Here is a 21,057-nt window from a genome sequence, read left to right on the forward strand (position 1 = left end):
GTCCTGGGACTTCCCTCATGGTCCAGTGGGTAAGACTCCACACTCCCAATGCAGGAGGCCCAGGTTAGATCCCTGGTTGGGGAACTAGATCCCGCATGCATGCTGCAACTAAGAGTTTGCATGCCACAACTAAGAAGTCCACATGAAGCAACTAAGAGTCTGCATGCTGCAACTAAGAAGCGCGCATGGCGCAACTAAAGATCCCACATGCCACAACTAAAGATCCCACATGCTGCAACTAAGACCCAGCACAGCCAAAATAAATAAATATTAAAAAAAAAAAAAAGATTGAGGTCCTGCTGACACTCTTCTTTCCAAGAGGAAAGAAGTATCTTTGTCTCTTTGTTAAGATACTCAATGTTTTCTTTGATGTAAAGAAATTAAGTGTTCGTCACAAAACTAATCAAGCTTGTGGTACCTTTAATATCTAATGGATCACGGTGACTTTGGTGGGCACCTACGGGATGCTACTATGAGAATCACCCTAGATTGGGAGGTGGGAGGGTAGTGGCACCTGTGCCTGCAGAACCATCATGGGCATCTCACAGCCCTCCATTAATCTCAGGGTTGGCAACTACCTGCAACCCGAAGCACATCAGGGAGACGCTACCTCCATGCATCTGGAAGTGGAGAAGGCAGCCACCCCAGTATGTTTTTATAGTACTACATATCCTTCCTTTGTGGCATTTATAACAATTGTACATTAATTTGTTATTTGATTAAGGTAAGACATCTTCATTCAACTACTAGTTCCAAATACATATAAATTCTGCCTGGTTTTGCTCACCACTATATCCATAGTGCCTGGCACATAGTAGATGCTCAATAAATATTTGCTGAATGAATGAATCCTGAAGACGTCTTAGAACTAATCCAAGATTTATTTTACTTTACCATAAGTATTTGTCTGATGATCTCATGCAAATTTATAGGGATTGGCCAAGTAGAATTCCTCTGTGTCACAGAAATAGGAAGAATCCAAGAATTTTATTTTTATAAAGGATGTAGCTGATAAATATACTAAGAACTTATTTCTTCCAATTCTGACCACGTTCCTGGTAGAACTAATCTCGTATGTCAATGTACCTTTTTTGCCTAGCAACAATTTCATAGATTTTTGAATTTTATAAGCAACCAACTACTGACTTGATTTTTATAGATAACTGCAACACAAGATTGGCAAGTGTTCTAATAAAGTTTCAAACTAAATACATCTTGATAAAATAACTGTTCCTATTTCATCCTGGAACCTATCACCCAAGAGAACCTGTCTTCTGACATCTTCAACTCTCTTTTCTGCTACCACCAATTCTTAAGCATCTATTCTTACATTTTTCTCTTGTTCTTTGGTAGAAGCATTGTACTTCAGCCTTTCAGAGGCTGGAGCATCTATCCATACTTTTGAATCTACCTTTTCCGTAGGCCTTACTCCAGCAGTTATTGGCTCCCTTTCTATCTTTAATCTTTTCCTTGCTTACTAACTCTTCAGACTGAAGTCCCCTGTTATCAAGAACACATTTACTTTTGCCATTTAAGCAAATTATCATTCCAATCTTTTACTTTTATAGTTTTAAAATTATGGAAGCAAGAAATGCTTGTTATATTCAACAAATGGTTCTGGGACACTGGATAACCATATGCAAAACAAAGAAGATGGACCCCTACCTCACACCATAATAAAAAAATTAACTCAGAAGGGATTAAAGACCTAAATATATAAGCTAACATTACAAAACTTTTAGAAAAAAAATTGTCTTATGGTTTACCTATGACCTCAAAAGTACGAGCAGCAACAACAAAAATAAACAGGACATCATCAAAATAAACGTTTGTGCCTCAAAAGACATGAATTTCAGAACAGCATTATTCATAATAGCCAAAAAAGTAGAAATAACCCAAATATCTATCAACAGATAAGATAGATAAAAGGTGGCATATCCATACAAAAGAATGTTGTTCAGCCATACCTTGAAAACATGCCAAGTGAGAAGCCAGACACTAAAAGTCCATGTAGTATATAAAAAATATCCAGAAGAGGCAAATCCATAAAGACAGAAAGCAGATTAGTGGTTGCCCAGGGCTGGGGCAGGGAGAGGACTAAGGATTGAGGGGTTATGGCTAAGGAGTATAATGAAAATGTTCTAAAATTAATTGTGGTGATGGATGCACAAGTCTCTGAATATACTAAAAACCACTGACTTGTACACTTCAAATGGGTGAATCAATAAAGCTATTTTTTAAAGAAATACTTATTATAAAAATTTCAAACACGGTGGCGCAGTGGTTAAGAATCCACCTTCCAATGCTGGGGACACGGGTTCAACCCCTGGTCAGAGAACTAAGATCCCACATGCCACGGGGCAACTAAGCCCGCGCACTGCAGCTACTGAGCCTGTGCGCCACAACTACAGAGAAGCCCGCGTGCCGCAAATACAGAACCCACGCTCTCTGGAGCCCACACACCACAACTGGAGAGCCTGCGTGCAACAACTATTGAGCCTGCATGCTCTGGTGCCCATGCACCACAACTAGAGAGAAGCCCACACACCACAACGTAGAGCCCCCGCGCTGCAACGAAAGAGTCCACGTGCCGCAACTAAGACCCAACGCAGCCAAAAATAAAATTAAATAAATAAATAAACAAAATTTAAAAATTTTCAAACAGTATAAAAGTGTATGAAGTTCCTTTCCTAGTCCCACTCCCCACAGGTAAGCACTATGAACAAATAGATATGTATCCTCTCAACAGTTCTCCCCCGTGTATAAACAAACAGAGAGAGAATTAAAAAAAAAAGAATCCACCCTTCAATCTTCCACCATAATACACACATACACTTTTTCCCCCTGAAAATACTTCTGACATCTTTCCTAGTCAATACACATAGCACTGCCTCATTTTTTAAAAATTATTGTGGTTAAAAAATACACAACATAAAATTAACCACTTTAACCATTTTTTTAAAAATATGGTAAAATACACATAAAATTAACCACTTTAACCATTTTTAAGTGTACAATTCAGTGGTGTTAAGTACACTCACAAAGTCATGCAACCATCACCACTATCTATTTCCAAAACTTTTTCTTCATCCCAAACTGAAACTCTGTACCCATTAAACAGTAATTTGCCATTTCCTTCTCCTCCCAGCCCCTGGTAACCTCTTATACACTTTTTGTCTGTATGAATTTGCCTATTCTAGGTAACCCCTGTAAGTAGAATCATACCATATTTGTCCTTTTGTACCTGGCTTATTTCACTTAGTATAATGTCCTCAAAGTTCATCCATGTTATATAGCATGTATCAGAATTTCATTCCTTTTTAAGGCTGAATATAGTCCATAATTTGTTTATACCACATTTTGTTTAACCATTCATCCATTAATGGATACGTGGGTTGCCTCCACCTGTTGACTACTGTGAATAACGCTGTTATGAACATGGGTGTACAAGTAATCTGTTTGAGTCCCTTCTTTCAATTTTTGGGGGTATATACCTAGAAGTGGAATTTCTGCATCATATCATAATCCTATGTTTGACTTTGTGAGGAACTGCCAGCCTGTTTTCCACAGCAACTGTAACACTTTACATTTCCATTCCTCATTGTTTTTTAAATTACTGCTTTTCTTTTTAAAATAAAATACCTTTAATTTCAAAATGACCATGAAGGTCAGTCAATAAAGCACTGGTTAAATAAGGTTGTTTCTAATTTTTCTCTAGTACAAACAATATTGTAACAGAAATTTCTGTATATCTTTGCATACTTATGGGAATATCTCTGTAGGACAAATTCCTAGATGTGGAACTGCTAGATGACGTTTACATTTTGATAAATGATGTCAAATTGCCCTCCAAAAAAGTTTCAGTGATTTATACTTCTATCAACTGTTTATGAGAGTGCCCATTTCATAAAATCCTTGCCAGTATCAATCTTTTCAATCTTTGCCAATCTTAGAGGCAAAAATATTTTAATTTTTTTACTTTTTAAAAAAAGTTTTAATCTGCACTTCTTGTTATATCACAAATGATCTCAATAGAAGGTTTGAGGCTTAGCAGTTAAGCCTCAGATGAGAGAAAGTCATTGATAACTGCAGCTTAAAAATAAACTTATCTTAATTGTGGTTCTGCCATAGTCATTAGAGAGGAAAATGAGTTCTACATAGGAAGTTATTTCACTTAATTTGACTTTTACATGAAAACCTCTCCAAAATATACTAAGATTTTCCTAAGCTGGAGAACTCCATATGTTTAAAACATTTTATTCATCTAGATCCCACCCTTAAAGCATTACTGCTAATCCGTCTTCAGCAACATTATTGTAGACCTATCGGGTAGTTGAAGAAATTAGCTCTGAGTTGTTTTAAAAATTTAAAAATTCAGTGGAGACAATGATACTATAATATGTTAACTGTCAATTCTTTAGGATCTGGAAGTCTTACTCCCACATTAAATTAAGTAATCAGAAATCAACATTCTTTCTTCTAGTACCCAGTGCTTTAACTGAGTTAGAATGTAAAGTTATAGTATTTACTGTAACAGGAAAAAAATCATTTGAATAACATTATCTTTTGTACAATTATAATTGAAAATGTCAACTAAGTTTTACAGTGTTTTTTCCACAAAACATAATTTAGTGCCAGGAGAAAAACAGAATTCTTTCTCCAGATAATTTTATATGTGTCCCTTTTTTCCATTAATAACTAGATAACCCAAAATATATTTATTTTGTTCTTAATGACAGGAAAGTGAGAGCTAAGTTGTACATGCAGAGTAACACTGCAATATTTTTTTTTTCATTTCTAATGAATTTCTACTGTTGAAAAATCTTTATTATTCTTTTAATATATGCTTTTTAAAAATATCACTGGAATGCTTTATTTAAGTAAGGAGAAACATTCTCACACTGCATGACTGTATTTCTAATACTAAGGAAGGCATGCTCAAGTAAATAGACAACACCATTTTGGAGGTTTTGAAGACTGTTATAAAACCTCCAAAGGAAATATGATTAATATAACTTGAATGCCACTATGTGATTTTTTGCAAAGGCAAAAGATAATGCAGGGCCCAAAGTGCCAATTACAGAGGGCAAAACTTTCAATAATTCTTCTCTAAGTGCTTAATAGTTAACAAAGAAAGGCTAATCATCCAGACTGGGAATTTATCCAGTCCCTTTGGTTCTTAGTGGGACCATTATACAACACTATAGATCTATCCATTTCAGTTATCTCAATCTGAGAACCACTGTTCTACCCAATAGAAGGCAATGCTGTTGTTAAGAGTTATGCCAGGGCTTCCCTGGTGGTGCAGTGGTTGAGAGTCTGCCTGCCAATGCAGGGGACGCGGGTTCGAGCCCTGGTCTGGGAGGATCCCACATGCCGCGGAGCAGCTTGGCCCGTGAGCCACGGTTGCTGAGCCTGCGCGTCTGGAGCCTGTGCTCGGCAACGAGAGGCCGCGATGGTGAGAGGCCCGCGCACCGCGATGAAGAGTGGCCCCCGCTTGCCACAACTAGAGAAAGCCCTCGCACAGAAACGAAGACCCAACACAGCCATACATACATACATTAAAAAAAGAATGTAAGCAGACAAGAATAGCATTAAAAAAATAAAAAATAAATAAAAAATAAAAATTTAAAAAAAAAGAGTTATACCAATTTGGACTTCCCTGGTGGCGCAGTGGTTAAGAATCCACCTGCCAATGCAGGGGACACGGGTTTCAGCCCTGGTCTGGGAAGATCCCACATGCCGCTGAGCAACTAAGCCCGTGCACCACAACTAGTGAGCCTGCGCTCTAGAGCCCACAAGCCACAACTACTGAGCCCGCGTGTCACAATTACTGAAGCCCGCACGCCTAGAGCCCGTGCTCCACAACAAGAGAAGCCACTGCAATGAGAAGCCTGTGCACCGCAACAAAAAGTAGACCCTGCTCGCCACAACTAGAGAAAAGCCTGTGTGCAGCAACAAAGACCCTACACAGCCAAAAATAAATAAATAAATTTATTTAAAAAAATTATTCATTAAAAAAAATTATGCCACTTAAAAAAAAAATCTGATATCATTCAAAGCTATTTGCGGGGGGTGGGGGGTGGCAGTGGGATGAATTGGGAGATTGGGATTGACATCTATACACTAATATGTATAAAATAGATAACTAATAAGAACCTGCTGTATAAAAAATAAAATAAAATTTAAAAAAACAAAGCTATTTGCATTGCCCTCTATATTGTAAAAATATTAATATATTTTTACACTGTATTTGCTCCTTATTAACATGGGGAAAATTAAATCTTAAGCATAATAAAATATCATAGTGTAGGAATCTGTACTTGAAAGTAAAAAAAATGAAATCACTTCCAAGAAGTGATTCTGATTCCACCAGAATCAAAGAAGCTTTTTCTATCATACTAAATAGACTGTTTATTTGCATATCTCATTATTTATATTGCTTTAACTGGACTTATGAGCTCAAATAACTAAACTGTCTTCTCAGAGCATACAACTGAACGTTTACCTCTCAAAAACTAAAATTCCATTTCTCTGATTTAGCCAAAATTATTAGCTTCTCCATTAACAAGTTGTAGTAAATTTCTTTTTTTTAATATTGGAAAAGACAGAAAATGATTTGCCAAAAGTTCACAGATAGTCAATAAAGTAAATTAAAACTTTATGTTTTTAAACAGTAATGCATTTCCACACATACTTTGCCCAAAGAAAATTCTATTTGCTAGAACACTGGAACATATTTTTACTTCCACAGATGATGATGCAATCACTTAAGAAATTTCTCAAAATACAGATATTTGAAATTCCCTTCTGAGCCTTTCAAAATACAGATGTTCCCAGAGTAAAAGGGATCACATTAACTGACATCAGTACACATAAACTCTTTCTGCTATTTTGCATTTGAGATGCCTTCTTCAGAGGCATAAAATACGAAGGAAACAGAAAACACTCATTTATTACACTTGTAAAATCTTCAAATTCAGATTTACAGTGATGGGTAGAAAATGTCTTGACATAGCTATTAAATTTCCAAAATAGTAGAAACTTTTAATTTGTTAAAATATGAAATGTATTAGATATTTTATGGAGCAAATTCCTTCCTTAACAGTTAAGAGCTCTCTCTCAACATAAATATTTTATTTTTAAAAGGGCTGATGAACAATTTTCCTTAAGAGTAAAGATGAAAATCACTGTGCTGTGGAACTCTTTTTTTTCACTACTTTACTATGTTGTTTTGAACACAAACACACACCCACACTGCATACTTTGCCAAGCCTGGGTGAATTTATTGTAGTGTTACTCAGTCTTCTAATGCTTCTAATGCTACTGGCTAAATATCTTCTGCTATTATAAATAATATGAAGTATCGTTGGGCCTTTCTCAAAAATCCAATAAAATTGCTTCTCAGAGCTATAAAATTATAATATTTAAAAAATAAGTTCAAAATATTTAGAGGTATTTAGTTCCTAACAGAGAAAAAATGTCTGTAGACCACCTTTCTGAGAGTAATTTATTTTGAATTGTTGGTAAAAGCCCAATGACTCTGTGGGCTGAATATTTTGTCAAAAGGTCTACTGTATATAGAGAAAATTTCCAAAAATGACTTCTAGGACACTAAGTTCATAAAATTTTGTTTTAAAACGATTCCTAAAAACAGCAAAATCTGGAGAATTTAGATACTTACTAGCTTTATGACAGTAAAAATGCCTAACACCATGTAATCTGATAAAATATATAATGGATTTAGTTATTTTTTTAAAAATAGATAACGGCTTCATTTTTTTAGACATGAATAAGGTTCTGTAAATGGAAAATTAGCTTACTCAAAACGAGGGTTACTTACTATGCACAGAAGCATTATAAACCATGGCTCAATATGTCTATCCAAATTAGTTACTGCAAATCCTTACCTTGTATTAGTGTTACTAAAATCAAAATCACATTATAGGAATGTGATTAGGGGCAAGGGGACAGGTAGTGGTATAGGGCAAACAGTTCGGAGATCAGAGTATGTGTGTGGGGATGCTGAAGGTTAATATGTGAAGGACATAAAGCTTTGCCTAAAAAGAGTAATTAAGGAAATGAAATCAATGCATTCTGTCTAGCCTTTATAGTACTTTTGCTATGACTTATAGCAACAATGTTAACTTTTTTTGTTTGAGTGCCTAAGATAGTTGTTAAAATCTATGTACTCCTTTGCACAATTTTTAGTTGACAAATGAAATTTTTCATCGTAAGAGTTTCAGAGGATTTAATTCTGTCATTCTGAAAACAGTGGTAATTTCTGAAAAATGATTACCTGTTTTATGTATCCAGTGGACTCTAAATACCATAATGATTTTATGCCCACCATCATCCACTTTATAAAGAATACATTAATGAAGCATTTTTTAAAAACTTGGAAATTTTACATTATTCTTTTCTTTTTTCCTTGAACTTGCATTTTCATTCCATTCTTATCTTAAAACAGTGGTTCTCAACAGGGGTAGAGAGGTGGAGTTCCCAGGCATGGTGGTGGGAATTTTGCCTACCAGGGGACATTTGGCAATGTCTGAAGACATTTTTGATTGTCACAACTGGGATGATGGGTGCTTCTGGCATCCAGTGGGCACTAGAGATGCTGCTAAACATCCTATGAGGCTCAGGTCAGTCAACAAACAACAATCATCTGATCCAAAATGTCAATAGTGTTGAGGTTGAGAAGGCCTGTCCTAGAGTGATATATTTCTATGACCAGAAGTCTTTTATTCATCACATTATACTTCTCTACAAGAAAAATATTTATGTAAACTGATAAAAATATAAATTTCCTATAACATAAAGGCCCAAGTGTTAAAAAAAAAAAAGTGTCTCCTAGAATGGTTTATTACAATTATAATTAGTATACATTAATCTAAAGAACATGATTAAACAATCATCATTAAATATAAGAAGTGAAAATATATTAAAATATTCCTAATGAGATGGATAAAGCTCATTTTGTTATTTTCAATTAGGTATTATATCTGTGAATAAATATTGCTACAATGAGACGGAATTCAGCTCAATGATACTTCTATTTTCATTTTTATGAGAGCTGAGAAACCTTTATGTAAATAAGTAGATGGAAAAGGAGTTCTGTTGAAATAATGTCACTTATTTTGTGAGCTCCTATGTTATATACACTTATAAGTTATATAGTGACCTTTTACTAAAAATTATTTCAGTGATCTATCAGCCAATAACTTAAGGAGATTCTCTTAAATACTGTTAAAAGCAAAGAATTTGAAACCAACTGACTTGCAGAGGATTTGTTAGGTAATCCTTCAAGGCATTCATTTTCTCACTACCTACAGCTACTGAGTAACCCAGAGATTTTTCAACCCCTGCTTTACTACAAAGACCAAATTAGGCCTTGTTCAATGAAGACTCTTTGGGAACTTCCCTTACTTTAATATGAGAACACAACTTCACTTATCAGGTAGGGTTTGGGATATCTCAGCAGGCATTTTAAAATCTAGTAATTCCTATTAACTGCCCCATAACCACATCCATCATGAAAAGTCAGGCACGGGTGTCATCCAATCCCTATGCCTAATAGCCTAGGTCTTAGAAATCATATGATGGGTTTTATGAAAACTAGATTCTCAAGAAAGAAAACAGTCCAAATATGACTAAAATTCTTCCCATTACTCCCTTACCTCTTAGATACTCTGTACTGTGCTGTGGTCAATTTTCCAGTCTCAGGGTCATGTACTGTAGCTCGGCTCAGCTACAAAAAAAGAGAAAGGACAAGGACTTACTCACGTAGCAGGCAATTTGGGGCTTTTGTTTTGTTTTGTTTTGCCAAGCCACAGGTGATTGGAAGGGTTCAGATTGGTCTGGATGGTAGGTAATGGTTTCGAATCAGCAAAAACATTTAGAAAGGTGGCAATAAGAAAAGCCACTTCCAAATCAAGAGAAAATGGGTTGACAGATTTTTGTTGTAGATTGTCCTTTCACTTTTTTTTTAAAAAATCATCTGAAGCTCTATGTAAATTTTTTATAGCACTGGGTTTCACAGGTGCTTTCTCAGATCTAGAAGTTTAATGTTCTTTAAATTATTTGACAAAAGAATAACTAGTGGTCTCTTTAGTCTCTTTAAATTCATTTTTTAAAACTCACACCAAGCTATAACTGTTGTTAAATCTCTCTGGTGAAGTAAAAGGCAACTAAACTCAGAAGCAATAGCATTTGGAAGACTGAGATCTGAAGCATAACTCTGTTCTTTCCATTGCCAGCTTTTAAGTCAGCAAGTTTTTTAAAATAAAAACTCCAACAGGAGAAATAGATTACTCCAAAATGACAATGTTATTTTATAAGATGCATGAACAAATGCCAATACAATCATCATGAAGAATGATGTGAATTCACCACAGCATTTATGAATATGAGAGAACTACATAAACAAAGACTACTCCCAGATTAATCCAGGCTGCTGCTTTCTTTCCCCCCATCTTTGGCAAGAAAAAGAAAACAAGTATAAAAGCCATTTCCTGGATATTTGATTCCTAACCTGAAGAGCGATGCAAAGCATATTAACTCCCTAAAAATAACAGACCAATTAAACATTAAAAACAGAACTTCTAGTTAAAGGGAAAGACCTGTGAAACACAAAGCAGTTTATCCATGCATAAAAATAGGTGGTGACTTGACTGGAGACTGAAAATGACCTACTTCCCTTAAATGAATAATTCCTGTAGGATGTACAAAACACTCATTAGAGGGCAGAATATGCAGCATACACATCTCTTACCTTTTGCTAATTCTGTAATGTACCGTCTCCAAGTCTCCTGTTATTGGGTTTGAAATGGTGGCTCGCCTCAGCTGTGAAGCCAACCATCAAAATAGTTGCATTATAAAACAAACAACAAAAAAAAAATGAATCACATTTATCCAATCAGTCAGAATTCTGGGATTTTTTTTTTTACAAAGGAGGCTAAAAAGAGAAAATAATTCCATAGACTTCCAGTCACCTGTGTTTAGCCTTGAAAGCCTGTTGATTTTTAAATTTTTTATATTTTTAAAAGTTCTTTAAAATTTTTTGTTTTTGTTTCACATGAATGGAGGGTACACAAACAAAAGAGACTGGAAATTAAATTTCTTTCAACGGTTAGAGGACGTGAAGTGAGGAAAAGAAATTTCTAAAATTTGAAGTCTAATTTATAGTTATAAGAATGGCTATTTGCAGTTAATAATCCATTCCAAACTTTTTGTTTTAATTTTCTCGGTGATGGAAATGTTTGCAAAGATAATGTTCAAAATTTGTTTCAAGGTCATCTTTTCTTCCTTCAAGATGTAAATAAACAGTGAAATAATCTTGGATGAGCACAAAGACAGATGAAAAGATCTCATAAATGTTAAAAAACAGAAAGAGAAGACAGCCAAGATAATGATTTTAAACTTTTTTCTAAAAATGAAGGATGATTCAGATGTTAACAAAAGAGTATAAAATTTTTATTGCCATTGAATTTCTTGATCAAATAATCCAACTGAGGCATCCACTTTGAAGATTGAGGCCTCCAAACCCAGAAATATAAGACTTGATCTCCAAGCTGAAATGAATTCCTAATAAATATTCTACCAAGGTAATTTTGGTTTACTGACCACAAATAGTGAAGTACAATCCAAAAGAGAATGACAGAATATGACGTGATTATAAGCGGCATTCTGCTTAAGAGATTTATAAGAACTCCCTTTGACAACATCCATACATATTAGACTGGCCTTTTCCATTTAAAATGTAATCTTTAGTAAAAAACAAAAAGTACCCATTTGGAAAAGTAGTAAAACTTAACAACAACAACAACAAAAATTCTGACTTCAAGTTTATTCTACAGTACAGATATCCAGACAACTCAACTTTTATGATATAACACGGAACAGCAAACTGTGGTCCATGGGCCAAATTCATCCAGCCACCTGCTTTTAAAAATAAACTTTCATTGGAATATAGCCACATTCATTTATGTATTTTCAATGGCTGCTTTTGCACTGCAACAGCAGAGGTGAGTAGTTATATAACAGGCTATACAGCCTGCAAAACCTAAAAAAATATTCACTACCTGGACCTTTACAGAAAAATTTGCCAATTCCTGTGTAATAATCAAGCAAAAATATTCTTAGTGTTTATTTAACAATCTCTTTATGAAAATGATGGCGGTTTGTATTTTACTATCAATAAGACCAAACAGATTTTAAGAACAAGCTGATGGGAAAAAAGGCAAGAGCATAAAGGGCAATCTTTCTCACACTCTCGCAAAAGAAGAATTTCTATGCTAAACACTAAGTTTATAGGATTGTGTTTACAATAAATTGTTTTTCTTATTAAGATAAATGACGTGGGTTGAAGTCAGAAAACTATGATGTCATTATTTCAGATTAGCAAGATGTTTGTACCTAGTTATATCCTTCTAGTAATAATGTACCTAAACAGGAATAAAAATACTTCAAGTATTATTTCAGATAAAACTATAGAAGATATAAAAAGTTGGTCTTTGATTAGTCTCTGAGATTAAAGGACCCCAAAGTACATAGAAAACTTTTTCAGGAAGATGCTGAAACACAAATTTGTCAAGTGTGAATAAAAATCTCATCTATGATTTTCATAAATAAGGGCTTAAAACCCAGTTGCAAGGTATGTTATTTGTGTTGATAACAGAGAACAACTGGTACAGAGCTTAGTTAATTCCATTAGTTTGCAACAACAATATCTAAAACTATCTATGGGCTTATTGCCACATCAATTATCATTTTTATAACCTTGCAAAGGAAAAAACTGAAACACCGGTAGAGTAAATTGAGGAGAGAAAAAAAGAAAAAAATTATTTACCCTTGGTTTTGCTAGATCTTTAACAATTTCAATTTCTGCATCAGAAATAATATCATGGAAGCGAATAATACGAGGCTTGTCCCACTCATCCTCCTGTTTGGCTGGAGCCAGAATAAATTTAGGATTCCGGTTTCCATCATGGTAGCGGCAAAAGAGTTTTTTCTGTCTCCGAGGAGTCTAAACATAAAGTTAAAAAAATTATAAATATATTAGAGTAATAGTATTTTTAATGCTTGTTCCTATGAAGATAAGAAACAATAATCATGCTACTGTATACACAGAGTATCTGAGGAAGAACACACAAAAGAAACAGTACCCTGCAAATATTCTGCATCAAATGGGACCTTCAGGATTTTAAAAGTTTTATTAATGATTATTTTCTGGAAGAGATGATAGGCCTTAAATTTTTAAAAGGTGAGGTTTCTCTTTAACCCCTTCTCTCATCAAAATAAAGTTCAGGCATTGTAAATATGAAAGAAATAATAAAATATTTATAGAAATATGAAATGAATGACCAGCACTGCTCCAAACTTCACAAAGTAACTGGGAAGCACTCAGAAAGTTTCTAAAAGAAAAAAAAAAGAAAACAAAACAAAACCTAACCAGGTTTTCCCAAATACCTCCCAATTTTAAAAAAATTTAAGGGATTTTTTTTTTTAAAGTAAAGAAGAAAATGGGTAGCTCTGAAAAAGAGAAAATAAGTTATTAAACAAAGAAGCCAGGTGCTTTTACTAGCAGGTATTAAAGACAGAGTGGTCAACAAAACAAATAAATGTTCCTTTCAATCATCTATGTATTATATTAACTAAGTAAGTTATTCCATTGCTGATTCTTCTCTTGATTAAACAAGTATTTCATATTATGAGGTAGGAATAATATTAGTTTTGGTTTTAATTATTAACTATACAAAAACAAATAATGATTCATGTTTATTCTTGTACTTTATTTACCTAGAATCAAATCCAAGGTTTTATATCAAATAAGTTTTTTATATGATGATGAGATGAATTTAACTATTCTGAGAAAAAGGATGCTCTTTTGATCTGGGGCAGAGTTGACATGTGTGTGTTACATCAACAAACTGGCAAATTAACAGACTTCTGTTTTTATATCTGTAGTTCTATTTTGCTCTCTTCTTTAAGAGATTCTAAGGGCAATAAAAAATATCTGCTTACTATTGGAAATCTGAACACTGACTAGATATTTGATGATACTATGGAACTACTATGAATACTGTGATACTGGAAATACCATGATAATGGTATTGTGGTTATTTTTTAAGAGTCCTTATCTTTAAAAGATACACACTAAAATATTTAGATGTGAAATTTTTAAAAAATGTTTCATGAGTCTAATTTGTATTTACTTATTAGCTCCCAAAGCGAAAGTAAACATGTTCTTCTGGGAATCCACAAACTTATCAAAAATGTCAACATAAATATGATCTACTTATTTGCTGTTAGAGGTTAGGCTGTCAACAGTGAGTCATCAAATACCAGGAAGTCATCAACATAAAAACATAAAACCCAGCTTCAGTTTAACAGTAGTAGAGAAAAAGATACACACTATTCAAATGTTTTCACTTAAAAGTACTCACTTCAAAAATTCACTAACTCCTTCTACGTATGCCTGCTTTCAGCTGAACACTAGTACCACATGATATTCCTTAAATAAGGATTCCATGATCAATTAATGTTGAGAAACAAAGTATATCCTATTCATAATGCACATTATCATAAAAAGGATCTGAAAAGTCCTAAGGCTGAACAAAAACTATGTTCCCCATGCTTGAACTTTATTATTTTTGGCCTATTACCTATTAAGTATCCTGAAGCACTGGTAATCTGAGTACAAATGCATAAATATAGATATACAATAAACAAAGCGATATTTATAGACACATTTTAGTATTTTAAAGAATAAATGTTAAAGCCAAAATCTGTTTAAAGTCTTTGTGCATTTTTAATATTTCTTAAATAGATGAAAACATTTCACTAGGCAATCTTGTCTAGGTTGATTAGGAGCAGAACCAAAAGAGATCACTGTATAGATAAATCCATTGTTTCACAGGGTGGGTTAGAATGGTATATTATTTCTATTTAAGATTGCTGAAATCTTTTTTGCATTAAGATATAAGAAAAAACTTTATCACTTCCCTTAAATTATCTGATTCTTCACCTTAAAAAGCCTGTTTTAATCTATGAAAAGGGTAATAATTACCAAAAATGCATTGTAATGGTATATGATTCACAAGTTTTGTTTTAAAGCTATTTTACTAAGAGTTGGAGCATATTAAGTGTGACACCTCAATAAAGTGATGTGGCATACTGTAATACTTTATCAATAATTCTGATTTTTATCACAAAAGTTTAAAAGAATTCTGAAATCTCTCTAGAACTATGTACAAACACGCACACACATGCACTTCCACACACACACAATTGGCTTTTCCACTTTACCATTTTGATACCCTCCCCACGGCACAGCATTTCGTACTTCTGTCTCTCTGGCAGGTAATCCGCAGCAACCCCTTTTTTCTTCGGTGTGGTTTTCTGATCAGACTGATCATCTGAAGCAGACTTATTGGCATCTTTTTCTTTAGCCATTATATACTCAAAATATTTTAAGTTACCATTAGCTCTCTGATGTTCAGGATCTATTAGAAAAGAAAGAAAGCATGTCCATGAGTAAGCTTACAGTTGTTCAAGCATCAGAATACAACAATATACAAGTGGAGGAATATATAAATTTACCTTCCAAACCAGGATGCTTTTGAGAGTGAAAGGAGGCACTAATGAAAATTATTATACCAAAACAATAGGTGTAAACCTGTACTGCCCCAAGCACATCAAGACATATAGTCACCCTATACAAAAAGAGTTCTGGAGATGGAAATCAGCCGTTTATTTCAAAGTAGCAATTAGCGCTTCTACTTTGAGAATGTTCCATGTGAGAAGTTACTAATAAGCACATCAAGACATATAGTCACCCTATACAAAAAGAGTTCTGGAGATGGAAATCAGCCGTTTATTTCAAAGTAGCAATTACCGCTTCTACTTTGAGAATGTTCCATGTGAGAAGTTACTAATCAGCTTTGATGTCAAATGAATTTTCAAGTATTACTTATTACACTTATTTGACGCAATGGAAAAGATTTTTCTGAGATTGAAATGTAATGACCATGGGGAAGACAAGGTATACATTTCAAAAGCAACCTTTACCACAGACACACTATAAACACAGAACACAGTCTACTTCTGAGGGCTGAGTGGACTTCCATCCCAAAATTCTAAGTGAGACGGAAAAGAGAAACTAAAAATATAATTTTCAAATAAGCCAGAATCCACTAACTGCCTTGGAATTGCTAGTCATAATTGTTAGCTATCTTTTAGTAGGGGAAAGGAGGACTACTCCACCCATCCAGGAGAAAAAAAATCCAAACAACCACGCACACACAAATGAAAAAGACAGAACAGAACACAGAAACTTCACTTGTGACATTAATTGAAGTGTTTAAAAAATCTAGCCTTAGATTAGTAAAATACTTCTTGTCTTTGAGAAACTGCTCATAATATATGTTGTGATACACACAATATGAGTCTACTTTTGTAAAAGAAAGGGAAAAGGGGGGAGGGGGTATACTATGAGGAAACAAAAAAAATTGGTGGGTATCTCCGAGTGATTGGCTCGGAGTGATGACTCTTCTGTATCTGTTTCTACTTTAAAATTTTTTCTACAATGAATGAAGTATTTTTTAAGTCAGGAGGAAAAATATCACTAAAAAATACTGGGAAAAAAAGGGTAATTGAATAAATATCTCAATTTATTAATTCACTCAACTAAGAAATAACCTAATTATCAAAAGCTTATTTTCAGATGACCAATGTTTTTGAACTGTTCGACTCTCCTAACATACACATATTTACCTATTCATAAAAAGAACTTTTTTTAAGTTTTAGAGCTTCATTATACACCAAAGACCACATGAATTTTTTTAGCATACAACTCCACCACAGATTCTGAGTTAGTAGGTCTGGCATGGAGATCAAGGAATTTTCATTTCTAATAAGTATTCAAGTAATTCTGATGCATGTGGCCCCTGGCTCATACTTACAGAAACACTACATCTCTGTTGAAAATACTAGTGGTAAAATCTTCATAAGATATCATATTTTCCTAACATTTGAATATGACAATCAAATATATTTCCAGTCTATTTACTTCTATGAAAGAATTTCAACCAGAGGATATAAAATGGAAAATCTCATGCATGTGCCCTCAGGACCACAAAACTTAAGGACTGAGAGACTGATTTCCCATAAATGCCTGATTTTCAGAAAACTGATAATATTGGAATTTTCTTAAATTATAGGGAATTGGTCAGGGGTTGCCTCATATCAATCTTAGGAAATGTTGCTTATGGTTTCCAGGGGCATGAACAAGAAATCACCCAGGTTGAGTTAGTCTTAAAAGTAAGCTGAATTGAGCTTTGTTTGTATGACTGGACTGCTTTTGTCTGCTTAGGGAATGTTCAACGCTGGTCCCCATTTGTTTTTGATTTGAACAGACTCTAACTGAACTCTCCCCTCTTTACATTCCCTGCCCATAAACATAGCCTACCCCAATCCCTCAATGGTCTCACCTGTAGCTTCCTACATTTTGCAGGTCCTGAATGCAATTCCTCTGCTATTACTGACTGAACTCATCTTTTTGACAATTTTGAGTGTGCCTCATTTTACCTTTTTATTTAAGGTTGACATTTCAAATCACTATTTCTGAATATGAAATGCAATAAACCAAAAACTTCCTTCAAAGGACACCAGTCTATATTTAATATGGCAACAGGGTAAACAAATATTTTTGACTGAGTTAGCTAGGTTAGATCCAATTTTGAAATTCCTGAAGAGTACAGAGCAGACAAACACAGCTACTGTTGTAGTACTGTTAGGTGAGAAAGACCAGTTGCCATTTATTTAGAGGATAAACAGAAAGATAAAGTACATCTGACAGATGAGCTCCTGACTTATGACAAATAAAAAGTAACAAAGCTATATGACAAATATATACAGTCACACATAATTATAATTAGTATATCTATATATCCACCAATACATCTTTAACCTTGAATTAGGCCAAATTAACATACCTAGTTCAAGAAGCTTCTTTGTGAGCAAAAGTGCCTTATCCATGTCTCCCTGCTGGTACACCGCATAGCTCAAATAATCTAGAACAGAGACTTCATCAATGGTAGAAACCTCGCCTTCATCCAGCTGCCTTAGTGCTTGTTCCATCCACAGTTCTGTATGGTAATAATCTGCTTCTGTGTAGGCCACTTTGCCCAACTCAAAACAGTCCTCAACTGTTAGAAACGATTTGTGTTTTACTCCTATGGAAACAAAATACAGAGAACTTTAGGAATCTTAATACTATTATATATTTATTTAGGACTACACAGCTTTCAAAGTACTCTCTCGCTCTCATTTGAACCTCACAACAACCTTCTGAGGTAGGAAAAGCAGGAATTATCCTAAGTTTATAAACAAAGGAACAATCTACAAGGTAATGAAACATGGCAAGGATCACACAGCTAATAGGTAACGTGGGACCTATAGAACCCGAGACTTCAATTATCAGCCATCATACCAAAATGAAGCATCAATTAAGTTGAAGCATGCAATTTTCCAACACAGCGGGAATCACCATATGAGATATATCTAACTCTTAACCAACAATCTGGGCAAGGGATAAATGGACAGGAAGAGAGACAAACCTTTCAATTGATTCTTTCCCCTCTTCCCTTCCCCTACAGTAATCCTTTTCAAAAGCACTAATGGTATGTAATTTACATACCATAAAGTTCACCCAGTTAAAGAATCCAATAGTTTTTAGTATATTCACAGAGTTGTACAACCATCACCATAATCTAATTTTAGATCATTTTCATCACCCCAAAAAGAAACTCTGTAACCATAAGCAGTCACTACCCATCATCTCCCCTTTCCTGCCCTATCCCTAGACACCACTAATCTACTTTCTGTATCTGTAGATTTGCCTATTCTGGCTATCTCACATAAATGGAATCACACAACATATGGTCTTCCATGATTGGACTCCTTCACTCAGCATAATGTTTTCAAGGTTCTTTTTATTGCCAAATACTAGTCCATTGGGATAGACTACATTTTGCTTATCAGTTGATGGACATTTGAGTTGTTTCTACTTTTTTGGCTTTTATTAATAATGCTACTGTGAACATTCATGTACAAGTTTTTCTGTGGACACATTTTTTCATTACTCTTGAGTATATGTAGCACTGGAATTGCTGAGTCTTATGGCAACTCTATGCTTAACATTTTCAGAAACCGCCAAACTTTTTTCTAAAGTGGCTGCACCTTTTTACAATCCTACCAGCAATGTATGAGGGTTCTAATTTCTCTACATCCTCACCAATACTTGTTATTCTCCACCTTTATTATAGCCATTGTGGGTATGATGTAGTATTTCATTGTGGTTTTTAAATTTTATTTCCCTAAATGATGTTGAGCATCTTTTCACATGCTTATTGGCCATTTGTATATCATCTTTGGAAAAATGTCTATTCAAATCCTTTTGCCCATTTAAAAATTTGGTTACTTGTCTTTTTATTATCGACTAATTATTTGTTTCAAATATTGTACAATTACCATTACTTTCATAAGAATAAGGAAAAATAGAGAAAGAACTATAGAAAGAAATAAATGTAAAAAATATACTCTGAATGATAGCAACCATATAACACTGCATTTTTATAAACAGTAAATCAGGTGAGTTAAGAGGAGACTTTAAAAGCCTGAGTATTTTATGTTGTTTTTTGTGTATACCATGTTAAGTAAGCAACAGAGAGAAAATTACATCTGGACCACATATTCTGGGGTGGCCCAGAGGGAATTGCTTCTGATATAAAACACAGTTGATCCCTGAACAAGGGTTTGAACTGCACAAGTCCACTTATATGTGGATTTTTTTCAATAAATACACATATGTACTGTAAATGTATTTTCTCTTCCTTATGATTTTATTAATAACATTTTCTTTTCTCTAGCTTACTTAATTGTAAAAATACAGTATATAATACATGTAACATACAAAATATGTGTTAATCAACTGTTTAAATTATCAGTAAGGCTTCCGGTCAGCAGTAGTCTACTGGTAGTTAAGTTCTGGGAGAGTCAAAATAAGACACGCAGATTTTCAACTGCTCAGGGGGTCAGCACCCCTAACCCCAGCATTGTTCAAGGGTCGACTCTACCTAGAAATGCTGAATTAAATGTAACAATTATCCATTTGTACTATGGCCAAGTTCGCAGGAATTAAGCAAATTTCTTGGGGCCAAAACCAAAAAGGAACTTGAAACCTAGAGAGGTAAGCAGAGGATGAAGCTGCGTCTCCTCTGGAGGCAGTCACCAGATCAGAATACTAGAAGCTTGATTTTTAACCACCAAGAAAGGGACAGGAGATAAAGCCTCAGGCCCACGCAAAGTGACAAAGCAGACCCTTGAAGAACTACATCTTGAATGGAAGAATGAACTAGAAAAAAAACTCTGTCAGCTGGCAAAGAGAAACAACAAAAGAACTTATTTTTCCTCAGTCTTCACTGCAGGTAGGGGAAAAACAATCCCTTAGAACTCCACAGGCACACTTTCAGGGAGGTTTTCATTTCAAACATATGCTGTCTCCATGGTCTGGGAAACTAAAGCCAAGAATTTAACTTAAAGTAGTCGTAGGTTGGTAATGTAACAGGACAACTGGCAGAAGCAACATTTAAACTCTGCAAAATGCACCCTCACCTCAGGTTTTGCAACATTCCAACACACAATCTGAAGAAATGCATACAATCCAAAATCACAAAGCACATGATGAAACAAGCCACTATGAGCAAAATTAGCAGAAACTATTAAAAACCAGTATTAGACATCCCCCAAGGTCTTCAGATGTTGGTGTTATCAGATTAAGAATACAAAAAAACTATGATTAAAATGTTTAAAGAATTTTTTAAAAATAGAAAATATGAACATGTAAGATACCCTAAAAAAGACCAGGCAGATTTGAGTGGGGGGAAGAAATAGAACTTCCAGAAATTAAAAATATTATCAACGAAATAAAGACATCTTGGTCAGGTTAAACAGCAAGTTAGACACAACAAAAAAGAGAATAATAAACCTAGAAGC

The 21,057-nt window shown here is 34.4% G+C and overlaps 1 protein-coding gene across 2 annotated transcripts in view; it reads right to left on the reverse strand.

The window, feature by feature from the left end:
• P4HA1 (prolyl 4-hydroxylase subunit alpha 1) overlaps positions 1-21,057 on the reverse strand; it is an 85,350-nt gene that overhangs the window by 22,427 nt on the left and 41,866 nt on the right. The window contains exons 6-9 of one of the 2 annotated variants that reach the window (XM_068547786.1): positions 17,997-18,236; positions 15,310-15,506; positions 12,851-13,027; positions 9,681-9,751 (exon numbers count right to left, since the gene is read on the reverse strand). In XM_068547786.1, coding sequence (XP_068403887.1) covers positions 9,681-9,751; positions 12,851-13,027; positions 15,310-15,506; positions 17,997-18,236 — 685 coding nt within the window. Of the gene's footprint in view, positions 1-9,680; positions 9,752-10,774; positions 10,846-12,850; positions 13,028-15,309; positions 15,507-17,996; positions 18,237-21,057 lie in introns of both variants that reach the window. The other variant, XM_068547785.1, reaches the window with a different exon arrangement.

The sequence above is a fragment of the Eschrichtius robustus genome, chromosome 7 (assembly GCF_028021215.1).
Source record: "Eschrichtius robustus isolate mEscRob2 chromosome 7, mEscRob2.pri, whole genome shotgun sequence".
Lineage (NCBI taxonomy): Eukaryota > Metazoa > Chordata > Mammalia > Artiodactyla > Eschrichtiidae > Eschrichtius > Eschrichtius robustus.